The sequence below is a fragment of the Papaver somniferum genome, chromosome 6, assembly GCF_003573695.1.
Source record: "Papaver somniferum cultivar HN1 chromosome 6, ASM357369v1, whole genome shotgun sequence".
Lineage (NCBI taxonomy): Eukaryota > Viridiplantae > Streptophyta > Magnoliopsida > Ranunculales > Papaveraceae > Papaver > Papaver somniferum.
Window position 1 is genome coordinate 64060392 of NC_039363.1, and position 14105 is coordinate 64074496.

The 14105-nt window shown below is 35.5% G+C and overlaps 1 protein-coding gene across 1 annotated transcript; it reads left to right on the forward strand.

Moving 5' to 3' along the window:
• Positions 1–8244: 8244 nt before the first annotated feature.
• On the forward strand, positions 8245–11648 carry LOC113287793 (probable NAD(P)H dehydrogenase (quinone) FQR1-like 1). Its single transcript, XM_026536631.1, has 4 exons — positions 8245–8398; positions 10198–10291; positions 10833–11095; positions 11196–11648. Exons 1-4 carry the CDS (start codon positions 8376–8378, stop codon positions 11425–11427), a joined length of 612 nt encoding a protein of 203 aa, XP_026392416.1. The 5' UTR covers positions 8245–8375; the 3' UTR covers positions 11428–11648.
• The last annotated feature ends 2457 nt before the right edge of the window (positions 11649–14105 follow it).

The following is a 14105-nucleotide window of genomic DNA, read 5'->3' on the forward strand; positions in this document are numbered from 1 at the left end:
ACAGTACGAGTTGCGGTGTACTCCTTCTACGTAATAATCATTTCCGATTCATTTATTAAGGCAACAGAAAGTGGAAAAAAGAAAGGACTTCGACAATATCGTCATTCGACCGCTAAACTTAACCTCAATACCAGATTAGGTTACTGAGCCAAGAGAAAATGTTTGACCGCAACATTTTCACTATATAAGAACCTTCTAACATGTGTTTTCCCACCTTTGACTGGTTGGAACTGGGTCGAGACATCCACCATAAATTTGTTTTCCTTGATGGCAGGCGAGCTCGTGGCTGCCGTCAATGTTGAGCGACGACGACAAAGTGGGCGTATTCAGTCCCATTGGAGTTTTCATTTGTTTTTACCTACTCCCTCCATTCTTTTTTAATATGCTGGTTTCTATAAATAAATGCTTCAAGAAAATAGGCTGGTTTTCTAATTGGGAAAGTCAAATATTACTTTAGTTTTTCTGGGACCACTTTCTCTTAACTTCTTTAGATGACAGGTGTCATGTGGACCATTTCTCTTTACTTCTTTTGCTGACAAGTGTCATGGGAACCATTGCACTTCAGTTCTTTTATTGACAAGTGTCATGAGGAACACTTTCAATGATTAGTTCACTTGATTTCCTTAATTTTCTCTAAAAACAAAACCAACTTATTAAAAAAGAACAGAGGGAATAATTTTTAGTGGAGTGTGATGCCAATTTCTAACCTTGACCAAATGTTCTGTTTTATTAGAAAATAGTCTAAAGTTTCGACCAGCTGAGAAACCACTAGCACGTTCTCGAAGTGATATATGTTATCCATGAAAGATAATAGTGATATATGTAATCCATGAAAGATAATAGAGATAAAAATGTACCAAAAGCATCGAAAGACTTCGTCATCTCTTCCGATCAAAAAAAAAAAAAGACTTGGTCATCTCAAATTTCTATCATATCAAACGAATATGAGTGTATATGGGTCGTGCAAACCAACCGGTCCAAGATTCAGATAGGTCCAGTTAATATAATGTGGGAATTATATAAATGCCCTCAATTCTGACGGGCTGTACAAATATCCTTATCCGACAATAAAAATATCCCTTTTCAATTATAGGCCCATCAGCGGTCCATCAGTATTTTTCTTTTTTCCATATTATCCTTCCGCCTTTAATCTTCGATTCCATCTCCATCACCGTCTCTATTCGGAGAGAAAAAAAGATCGAAGTCCTACACCACCGTCTCCATCGCTACCACCATCATCTCCGTCGTCATCACAACCAACACCAGTGCCACCGCCACCGCCATCATCATCATTACCACCTACCACCACTACGGATGAAGAATACAGTGGAAAATCAATAACAAAAAAATTGATTTCAGATCTGGAAAATATATTTCATCCATCGCCACCATTGTTTCAGTACGATATCAATAAGAAAAATCTACCTGAAGAATCATTCTAGTTTCAGATCTGGAAACTAGTTTGTGTTTCTTATGATTTTGATATCGATTCAACCAGTCTCAATCTAATCTTCGATAATATCTATTTGAATTTTTTCAAATCTTCACCGGTAATTGATTTCAGTTGGTTTGTTTGATTTGGTTTTGATAATATTTTGCTTATTAGTGATTTTATTATATTCTGAAAATTCATCTTTGATTTAGTTTTGATAATGATTTTGCTTGTTACTGGAATTGATTATTAGGGTTATACTTGAATTTTTTGATTGCAGTTACAAATCAAAGAAATTGATGTTACTGTTGGTATTGCATGTGAGTTGAATTCGAGGTTATGGTGTTGGAGGTTGAGTTGTGAACTCATGGTGGGTGATGGATGTAATGTTACCATGGTTCTGAAGTTGTTCTGAGTTTGAATGAAGGAATTGGTGGTTTTGGAAGAAGGAGGTATTATTGTTGATGTCTGAAAGAGAAGGGAGTGGTGTTTGCTTGGTGTTGGTTGATTTTCAGATGAGTTGAGCTTGGAGGTTGTTGGTTATTGTTGCTGTGATACATGAAAATGTTGTCAATACTGTTCCAGATCTATTTTACAGGTATGGTTCTTCAGTATTAACTTCCATGGTGGAAAGATCTCTGGACTTCAGTTTTTATGGAATCAACTACTGTTGTTGATGCCATCTTTTATGGATCAACTACTGTTGTTGATTCCATTATGGGATCAACTCTTGTTGTTGACAGCATTTTCTATGGAATCAACTACTGACTCTTATTGTTGACAGTATTTTCTTTTTGGAATTGTATAGTCATGTTTGTAGTTAAATCATGTTTATTAAAAAAAATTATCTTGATTTCTTGTTGGTTTGCGTTTGTGTATTGTTGTTTGAATGATTGTACTGGTTGTGTCTTTGGATTTTGTAGATGTAAAGTTTTTCTAATGTTGAATTTTTGGTGCAATGGTAGCATGACTGACTCGACGTCAGATGATGCGTGTTCGACTCACGCCAAGTTCACTCATTCCTATATATCATTTCGTTTTTTTTGTATCATAGATGGTTGTTGCAGAAATTTTTGTTACTCTTGTGTTTCTTAAGGATATGTCAGTTTGCAGGTTTCAGGTTTCAGGCTTATTGGTTTTTACAGTAGACAGACTCGTATAAATGCTGTCTAACTCTAATTGTTGATCCCACTTAATGGTGTCAACTTGAATTGTTGATCCAACTTAAAGGGATCAACTTTGGTTGTTGACACTATAATCTGGAAACATTGTTCCTGAGTTCTACCTTTTGTATCAACTTTGGTTGTTGATTCCATTCACTGGTATCAACTTCGATTGTTGACGCAAAAAAACAACTGAATATTAGTTAGTAAAGTTATTTTTGAACTTTTGATTTTTTGGATCAACTTCAGTTGTTGACACCTAATTTTGATGGCGGCGGCGGCAGCAGTAGCAGTGACATCATCAACAATGGTGGTGGCAGCGGGATATTAATGGCGGTGGTGGAATATTAGTGGTGATTGTAGTTAGTAAGTGGTGGTGGTGCAGTGGTGGTGGCGGCAGTGCTGCTGGGGGTGGTGAAATGGTGGTGGTGGTGGATGTGAAGTAGTAGAAAAAGAAATTTGTTAAGGAATAAGGTTTTTAAATGTAAAATAATATTATAAGTGAGGGTATTAAGGTAATCTATATTTTAATGGATAAGGTTTTTAAATGATAGAGGTATTTTTATTATTGTATAAGGGTGTATTTATTGGGTGCCAAAACTAAGGGTATTTAATTAATATACCCTAATATATACTCATTCCAATCCAAAATAATAGACTGGTTTTATGTGTACACTGTACATAAAACTGGCCTATTAATTTGAAACGGAGGGAGTAGATTAGATCTGATCCAAATTATCATCATTGGATTTGATTTGATTAGTGGATTAATTTTTTAAAGCCAAATACAATTCATTTGAAATTTCAAAAATTTCGACGGAATCGCCAAAAATAATAAACTCTTTAGAGTATGGGCAATGGGTAGTGTAACTTTGAGACTAACTCCTTCATTTTGAAGAGGGATTTGCTCGATCGAACAAGTGAACCCACTACGGGGAGATGTAAAAGGAGCATTATACGGGGACAATCTCCCATGTAGTATTTTGTTTTTGAAACCAAACATGAAACTGTCCTCATCCAGAAAAAATAAAAGAACTTTCAAATGGGGGACCGTCCCCTGTCCAGTGCATAAAATTTTGCTACACAGGAGATAGTCTCCGTATAGGACGATTTTTTTTTTACATGGGAGACAGTCTTCCGTGTAGCTTTATTTTCTCAAACGGGAATAAATCCCTCATCTAGTGTCACATTACCAACAACTCGTTCATGCGAACAAGTTGGGGATGGAAGTGAGGCGATTTTAAATCCCCTCAGTATTCTCTAATTTGTTTTAATTGTCATTCCTTCAAAATCATCGTATAGCCTCCAAATTGTTCTAATCGTCACTACCCATAAGATATGCTCTTAAAACCATTTTTTTTCATGTTTTGTATTGGGTCCTACAACATTCATATAAGACCCACTATTCCTTAAAAACTCATCATAACCGTCCAATCGAGTTTCACGATTATGGGTCAAGCATCTAATGGATGACTCATGTTTGAGTTATTTATTTACACCCATTAGAGTACGGGCAATGCATAGGAAGAGTACCTCTTCTTCTTATAGGAGCATTTGATCGATCGAATGAGAGATTCCACTATGGGGAAAGAGAAAAATAAGACTAGCCGGTAGACTGTTTGCCTTCTAGAAAAAATTTCACAAAAATGCCAAAATGCAGTATAGGGAGACTGTTTGCTGTCCGATGCAAATTTTTTTTGCTACAAGGAAGATAGACCCCCGTATAGGGTTTATCATTTTTACTATGCGGCAGACGATCAACCATGTAGCCTTCTTTTTTCACCCGACTTGTAATCTCCCATGTAATATGCACTGCCAACCACTCCTTCACCTGAAGGAGTGTAAGAAATGCGGGTGAAGGAGTGTTCGAAGACCCCATAGTAAGAGCAAATTAGATCTAATTGGTCTTTCCAGTTTGGAAGACCCATAATAGGAGCTTATTTGCTCCTTTAAGTTTGTACATAGTGTCACTTCCAATTTGTACTTAATGCTTCTATTTGATTCTATATAAACATAATTCCTGACTCATTCATAACATAATTTTGACAATAGTTTTGTAAACAGATTTTGTAATATCAGTGGGTCGCACGTGAGAGCACAACTATCTGTTAATTCACCGACCTAGTACAATTATAGTGTTAGCATGATGATCTGACCCTTTTACTGATATTGTATTTAGTCAGCTGCTATGGTCAGCCGATAATGTAGGAATTCAACTGGCACTACTACGATAATCCAACAACAACTTCTAGAGAGGTCAGCATCCCTATATTACTCTCACCCCAGTACACTTAACTACAGAGTGTTTTCAAATCTGAAGATAATTATAATGAAAATTCCTTCGTGGAATTATCATATTCTAGTCAGCCAATCACTATCGAATCGAGGGTGTTACAATCCCATCACCTAAAATATAGCCGTCTATTCCTTTGAATTATATAGCCTGAATCTCTGATGTTTCATTCCTCTTATGAGACAAGTACCTGGCACAAACTATCCAATGTATGTATCTTTCCACCCTCGAAAAGTGACCCATTACCCGCTCTATAACCATATGTACTTACCCGATTCCCCGACTATATTATCCTTTTAGGGATTTACTAGCGGATACCGCAACACTGACTATAGAAAACCTCATATTACAGGTTACCACAGTAAATAAGCGATAACAATATCAATAATAATTGGTTGCCTGTGCTCATATAAGAGAGTACGTTGCGCGGTTGAGCCATATACTGTCTCACTAGAGGAAAAGAACATATGTATTCTATCGAGGCCTTTCAACATAATTGCCTTTAGAGTTCAAAATAACTTACAATCAAGCATGTTGGATCGAGAATAATTCAAGGATGGTGACCTCTTACGAAACTGCGACTGGATGACCGCGACGGTAGCGGTGCCCATTAGAAATTCCACAGTGTTAAGAACTAAGGATCATTAAGTTTTATAAAAAATTGTACCATATACTAAATTCATGGATAATATATCCTCCCCCTAGTGACAACAACAAATCTTCCAGCTCCATTCTTTGTAGCCGTCAGATTTCTAATGATTTAAAACTCAGCCGTTAGATCTGAGTACTATATTTCCTTCCGAACTATTCACGTCATCCATCAGATATAATTCGTATTTATATATCATTCGTTAGATTGGAAAAGCTTTTGTGGATCTGAATACTGTATTGCCGTATGAACTAATCACGTCAGTCATCGGATATAATTCATGTTTATATCTCATCAGTTAGATTGGAACGGGTTTCTATTAGATATGCCAATTATAGTAGGGGTATAATTAAAATTATAAACATGTATCGGGATCGTAATATAGAAACTTCGCTACTTTTTCATTTCTTCACGGTTCTCGCTGGATCTAAGTTATGCAATTTTGAGGTTACTATCTCCCCGCAATAAAATTGTGGAACACCTAAAATCGGATTGACGTGCATCGCAGGTGCACTCTTCTTGTAGTTATAATTGGTTTATTTCAACAAATTTTTTTTGTCAAAAGCATCTTTGATTAGATCGAACGAAAACCAATAGACTGGGTTGGACAACTATAAAAAACCAATATAATCGGTGCGGCGTCTGATGCATCTAAATATTTAGGCCACACACCAAGAAATCCACACTCTTATATATGGTTTCTTGAGTGGTTCAATCGTTTTAATTACTTGGTCTACTTAGTTAGTTTATCCTGGAAAAACTGAACCTTATTCGAACATTAAAACGATTCCTGAAATGCCTTTTTGGATATTCCTCAATGTCCCAACTATTCATAGAACGTGAGAAGCAGATGATTTATGGAAGAAATAGCAATTTTTGGGAATTCTACTAAATCAGTTGTTCCCCAGACAAACTCTTTGTTACATCTCCATTTTAATCCTCATTTGTTGGAATTCATGGTGAAATTGGGTTTTTAGGCCGAGGAAATAATAAATGCAGGATTCACTGAAAGTGTTATCAAATGTGCAAATAGCTTTGGTTTAATGTGAAACTATGCCCAATTAGTTAGTGCTCATAAAATATCAGAATTTAGGGGGCTATTGAAGTAAGGTTGGTAAGATCAGGTAATGCCATAATTTTCCGCACCTTAACTAGACTTTAAGAAATTAAAGAGCAAGTTAGACTTTTAATATGGGACTGTAGAAGCGATAAGAATTAGAACGATGAGTAACGATTAAACAAGGAGAATCCACTCCTAAAACAGTAACACAATTCCAGTCCATGAGCCTAATAACTGTAATCCAAGCGTTACAGATAAACAAAGGTTTATAAGCAATACTGAGTCGATAATATTAAGAGAGATAATCGAGCCAAAGCCGTTTACAAGAGATTAAGTAACGATACTTATAGTACTCAATAAACCCTAGCATAGCCTTAGCTTAAGACTCTTACCAAACTTAACAAAACCCTGCAAATCTAATACTTAAGAAGAATAACTAATATCCTGTAATATCTTCCCTTTTATTGAACCCCTACTTAAACAGGAAGAGATGAAAATCCTGCGACATCTAGGAAATTCTATTAGCCACTGTGACGTGTTTAAATACGTACCATATCAACTTTAAGTAAGTTGGATAATTCTTGAGCAGGAGTTGGTAAGAGCATATCTATATCAAATGTTAATATTGCAACTGTTTGGTAACCATTATAATAATGGATTATGAGCCATAATCAAGTATCCTTATACAGGTGTTTGTTAAGGTTTATAATAATAGACCATTTTAATTACAGTTCGAAAAACCCATTATTTTCATAAATAAAAAAAAAATGTTTTTAAAAATTATCATAATCTTAACAAAGCGAAGAGAATTATTTATTCAATAGAAAATCATACCGAGCTTTTGGTTGGTAACCTAGTCACAAGCTGGGTTCCAATTCCTTTTTGAATAGGAATGCCTAAAACTGCAAAAAAAAAACCGCCTCTCACAAACCCACTCCTGCACGTCTCCCGAAGGGCGGACCCCACCGGGATCTGCAAATAAAATAAAAAAATACTGCGAGAGGCGGTTTTGCTTTAGTTTTTCTCCCTCGGTTCGTTTAGAACCACTGTTATGAAAAATAAATCTACCCAAACCACCACTAGCGTCATTGCTAACGAAACTGAATTATCAAGAGAGCCATAGAGGCACAAAGCACAATAGCATACTTAGAAAAAAAAAACTTAGACCATTGTTTTTCCTCTCCTTTTTGAAGCATAATCAATTATTAAAAAAAAAATATTTGTAAATATTTATTGTAAAAATGATTCTATCTAAATCGTTTGTCAACTTAATCATAAATAGATGATGATAAATTTTATCAAATAAGGCCAATATCAATAGCGTAAAATCAAAATTTGTGCAAAATTTAACATTCACATGACTTTGCGCTTCCCAGAAGTCTATATCAAATACATGAACAAAACAGTCTGATACTCCCTATCTTTTACACAGGTGCAGCTGTAACATCATCTATAAACAAATAAGTGGATTAGCAATATAATTCAACAAGAATAATTCAACTAGAGTAATGATGATCGTGAGCGTGACATCAACATCTTCAATTATAAAAAAAAAAAAGTGAAACTCAACCACTAATTGTGAATTTAAATTTTTTTTTTAATTGCCATCAAATGAATAATTATTTGAAAATAATAGACGGAAATATATAAATAGAGGCTTTCTTCAACTCTACACCCTACCAGTTTTTAAGCAGCGCCAATTGGACTAAGAAAGAGCAGACAAAATCTAAACCACCAAACACAAACACAAAAACCAAAACTTTCACATTCAGTCATCGATGGCCACCAAAGTTTACATCGTGTAAGCTCTCTCTCTGTCTCTGTTTATTTCTACTGAAATATCTAATTCTTGTAATTGATCAACATGTATGATTATCGTTTTCTATTCTTGATATCATCTATTATTTTTGCTGTGAATATCAATTTAGGATCTGTAGAATATGGGATGATTTATTTCATTTTTTGAAAAACTATCATTAGAATTGCTTATTTTAATCATTTCAGTTTGTTTCAATATGAGATATGCTCTCTCCTTCATTCAAAAACTTAAAAAAGGGTATAAGAAATTTTTTAATGTGTGAGCTGAGATCTGTTAGTTCCTGGAAATGAGTTGACTTTGCTTGGATTGAGTTTATCTTTTGCAAAAGTTAAAATTCTGGATTGTTTCAGATTTCCTTAGCGAAGCTTCTCCCTGAAATCCAAGAACATCTGGGGTATTGAATGTTAATTACGTTTAGGGTTTTGATTATAATCATCAAATCAATTGCTTTCATTTCAAGTGTTTGGCTCATTTCTTAGATCATTTCCAGTAAGGGTCGAGTGGTGATTTTTGGATATTCATATAGAACCTAGAAATAAATATTGAAGTTTTAGGTCTTCATTAAGGTTTTAGACTAATGTTTGTGTTTAGAAAAATAAAAAGGTGTAAAGTTATGTACTAATCCAATAAATAAAAAGAGAATTAATAAAGAAGGAAAGGAATGTTCAACAAAAAGTAAAGTATGGATAGAACTTAGACGCTTCTTCCAGCTTACTTTTGAATCTCGTGGTCCTTTTTCACATGGTGGGTTTTAGGTGGCAGTTCTTTGTTGTCATTATCTTTATTTCATTTCTGATGGTAAACTTATCAATGCCTGTTTCTCTAGAATTGATGCCTGACCAATATATTCCATAAATCCTAAATTTTATGAAGTGCGTCGAGTCAGTTAAGCATTTACGGAATAAGTAGAATATATAAAGATATAGAGTCACAGATGCTCATTTGTGCAGGTTTTCTCATCAAAGTTTCAGATTATTACCCCAATCTATTTGGTATGCTAGAGGTTTCAATGTTGATGTAAAATGAACTAGTTGGAGGAGTATCTTTTTAAGGAAGCCATCTTAAAGACTTGTTTAGTGAACAATTATGTTACCACAAAGTTTTTTGTTTGTTTGTTGAATGTGATAGTCTGGCAAAACATTCATAGGATGATAGTCAATCAAAGATCTGTGATAGATATAGAAAGAGGGGTCTATCTGAAATAGCATTGGCGCAGTGTTCATTCAAATTAAACAAAAATAAAGAACCTTTTACGATATACTGGAAGATCTAAGTTAAACTTCTAATTACTAAACTGTTATTGCAAGACACTGCTTGGTATATCTCATTTCCTTCTTAAACTTGACTTGGGATTTAGTGAATCAGAAACTAGATTGACCCACTTTGACTGTATGCTCTATCTTGCTTGATTGGATTCCACTCTTACTGTATCTCAGGGATGGGCCTAATATTTCATTTTGAGAAATAAACATCTAACTCTGAGGGAGTTTTCATGTGCACATAGGAACCACAAACATTTGTCTATCAATAATGTTGGAAATTGTTTGTCTCATTTTTCTTCCACTTGTATATGAGCAATTTTATTCGCCGTGCCAGGTTGATCCATATGCAAGCTATTTGATCTAGTTGTGCATCTCTCATGCGGTAGCTATTTTATGAGAATGCTCGTCTCTTTTTGTGAATTTAGCTGAGTCATGGACCCCTTTGTAAACTTATAGAACTGGGATTCATTATCATTTTAATTTTACTGATGATGACCAGACTTCCTAATGGCCATGTAGGTACTATTCTATGTATGGACATGTTGAGAAACTAGCTGAAGAGATCAAGAAAGGTGCTGCATCTGTGGAAGGAGTGGAAGTCAAACTATGGCAGGTATGCTCATCTTTAGAACAAGACAAAGTGAATGTCCTGGAAGTTTTATATCTTGTCTTTTTCCTGCAGTGTAGTCTCTACTATCCACTTGACTATATTTTTGCAGTTTAGGATGAGGAGATTTCGTTACCACTGTATACCTCAAACAAGATTCATCTTTTAAACGAGTTCAAGAGTGTTTTCTTCCTTAGTTCATTGTTATTATTGCTAGCAATGATGATAATACAATCAAACAAAGGTCTTACTTAGTTTATGGTCTATCTTACCTACCAATTTGAGAAACATGGTCAATTTTTTATGTTATCAAGGGGTGAAAGAACTTTGAATCCTGTGAGGGGTTGAGTATGGGGAACAAAGGTATGAGTTGAAGCAGGGATAAAGCGCTTACTTTTTTGGCATGTAGCACCAGATGTTCCAACATACTCACTAAAGTGGAGACAATGATGATGATTATTGACTAAATATAATCAAAATGTCAATTTGTAGTGGGATGCAGTTCTCCCTGGATAGTGTTGTTGAATAGTTTTCATCCATGTAACAGGTACCTGAAACACTCTCAGAAGAGGTTCTTGGAAAGATGAGTGCGCCACCAAAGACTGACGTGCCTATTATTACTCCTAACGATCTTGCTGATGCTGATGGGCTTATCTTTGGGTTCCCTACTAGATTTGGAATGATGGCAGCTCAATTCAAAGCTTTTCTAGACTCAACAGGAGGTCTATGGAGAACACAATCTTTGGCTGGCAAACCCGCTGGAATCTTCTACAGTACTGGGTCTCAAGGTGGTGGTCAGGAAACAACTGCGTAAGTTTCCTTCTGCTATCTGTACTTAAGCAGTAACAAATTGTTTATTGACAAGAACACTGATTAGTTCTATTTGTAACCTCTAAATAAAAATATACAGATTGACAGCAATCACTCAGTTGGTTCACCATGGACTAATCTATGTTCCCATTGGATACACATTTGGAGCTGGGATGTTTGAGATGGAGCAAGTGAAAGGTGGTAGCCCATATGGTGCAGGAACTTTTGCTGGGGATGGATCAAGACAACCAACTGAGCTCGAACTTGGACAAGCCTTTCACCAGGGGAAGTACATTGCTGGCATCGCAAAGAAGCTCAAGGGAGTTGCTTGATTTCTATACCCTTATACAACTACTATTTGAAGATTATATACTTTTTGATTTCTTCTTTCCTTCTTAATTCCAGAGATGTCGAGCTACTGCTTTTGTTGTGCTCATAACAATAAGATTTTATTCAAATTATATGGACTGTCTTGAGCTTTTTATGTGTTCTCTTTAGTACAGTGATTTCTATAAACGATATATTATATATATAGAATCGTCTTTGTTCTGAATTTTAGTAGTACCTTTCTCTATTTGTCTGGCTATACTATGTCTGCTTTTCAGCCATGAGAGAAATATTTCGTTACTTTTTCCTTCCAATATATGGGTCACCGGTTTCTGGGTCACACGACAAATTTTGGGTCACATTGCCTTCTTCGGCAACCTTAAGGTCATGCTACATGAATGAAAAATGGCAAAAAATCTTCATCCGGAGAAAGTGCACTTTGAGCTGGATGCAAAGGTGATAGCAGATGCAGTTAATAATGAGAGAGCTTCAATTGAGTGGAGGCTTCATAATTTGATCAAAAACATAGTTTTCGAAGTTTTTATCTCTTGGCGACGTTATTATGTGTCAAAAGAGAGAATAAAGTTGTTGATATCCTTTCTAGAGTGGCTAGAGTATGAAAGACTCTCTACTTCCTGGTCTGATACTAGTCCAAATGAAATCAGACGGCAATTGTATGATGACGCCAGTCATGTCTCTATTTAACTGAAAGTAATAAAATTTCTCTGTTCTAGAATAAAAATGGAAAGGATGCTTATGTTGTTGATTCATGAAGCAAATTTAGGATCACAATAGTGGTAAATATCATATCGTGATGCAGGTTTGAAATCACCATATAAATATTACTCCCTTCATTTCTTAAAAGTTGAACTATTTATTTTAAAATTTTGTTTTCTAAGAGTTGAACTAAAGCAATACAATATTCCTAAGATTAACCTTTGATTGATTATTAGTCGTATAAGAAAAATGTATAAGCGATCCACCAGGAAAGGAAAGCAAATAAATATAAATGCTAAGTATAGCGAATGAAATCAATCTCAAATATCACGCCTAAAGTTAGTAAATAACAACCATAACTTGATTATGTTAGTCACTAACTTGCTAAAGTTACATACTGGACATACTCAAGATGTAAACACGAAGTAATCCATATGTACTTCGAACGAATTCAACTTTTTTTTTAATGCAAAATAGGGGTAGTTTTATTGATTTGAAATAGCTAAAAGAGAAGTGTTCATATCCTCTAATATTACACTCGCAATAAAACTTGGAGGATATTCAAACCAAAATTGCATAAGTGAATGAACTCTAGCGTGTTTTGCTAGTCTATCTGTTGGCTTGTTTAGTTTCCTACTTATACATTTGCAATTCCAAAAAGGGTGATGTACTAGCATAGTTTTAATGTCTTGTATCATTGTGTGATTCTCCCATGAAGCATGATTGATCCCACCATTGACAACCTTAATCACCAGTTCAACATCCATTTCAAAACTTGCAAATTGTATTCCTTGATCTTCTGCACACTGCGTCGCCTGCAAGAGTCCCCTGCACTCTGCCGCTTCTGCACTTAAGATTCCATTTGCATATCCGCATCCATCTTGGATGAATTCTCCTGCAGATGAACGACATATTAGTCCCCATCCTGAGTAGTTAATATTATCAATAATCTTAAAGGAAGCATCACAACAAAAACATAAGTAAGGGGCTTGTGGAGGTTTCCATGACAGTATGGAGTTCTCCACTCTACTCTGATGGTCGAGATGATGCCTTTGCATTTGTTTACCAGTTGACTGATTTATTAGCTTAATCAATCTCATAACTTCCACAGGGTTAGCTTTAATGTCCTCAAAAACGTATCTACATCCTGCTTTCCAGATTTCCCAAATAGTATTTGCCATGTGCACTGTCCAGTCTTCAAGAAACTCACTGAAATCGTTAGAAAACCAGTTTTGAATCCATTCTTGAACTGTAGAATTATCATCTGGCATACTTATGCTAGCTCCTGGGGTTGTGGACCAGATAGCTCTAGCAAAGGAGCATTCCCACAGAATATGTTTTGTGGTTTCAATTCCTTGACTGCACACTTTACATTGCTCTCCTGTATAACCCAGATTCCTTGTCGGGCGTTCATTAGAGGGCACAATATCTATCGTACACTTCCATAAGAAGTGTTTTACTCTTGGTAGAGTAGGAACATTCCAAATGCATTTCCAAATTCTTGCAGTTGCAGCATCTGTAGTAGCATCTCCGTTTTTTAGTTCAACTAATTTGTTAGTGAAGTCGCGATTCCTTGTTAACGTCCATATGAGATTGTCTTCTCCAGATTTTGGTATTCTCATTTGCATGATTTTTGAAGCATACTCAGGATTGAATAAATATTGGATCAATGTTATTTTCCATGTCTTTTTTTCTTGATCAATTAGCTCAGAGACTTTGTTGTAACTGTGTCCATCCTCCAACTCCACATCTGGAATGGGGGGTGCTTGTATGCCTTGAATCCAATTATCAGACTATATGGATATTTTACTTCCATCTCCAATTAACCAGAGACTAAATTTGAAGATGAATTGCAGACTCCTTTGAATACTTTTCCAAGCCCAAGTTGAATCCTTCTTCTTCCTTGCGTGCAGACATGAAGTAGTTGGGAAATAACGTTCTTTTAGAGCCTTAGCCCACAACTTGT

What these genes read in the sequence shown, in the direction of transcription:
- LOC113287793 (XM_026536631.1), top strand. Translation starts at nt 8,376, where the DNA reads ATGGCCACCAAAGTTTACATCGT. An exon ending in TGGAAGTCAAACTATGGCAG is followed by an intron (nt 10,292 to 10,832) that starts GTATGCTCATCT and finishes TCCATGTAACAG; the next exon opens with GTACCTGAAACACTCTCAGA. An exon ending in GGTGGTCAGGAAACAACTGC is followed by an intron (nt 11,096 to 11,195) that starts GTAAGTTTCCTT and finishes AAAAATATACAG; the next exon opens with ATTGACAGCAATCACTCAGT.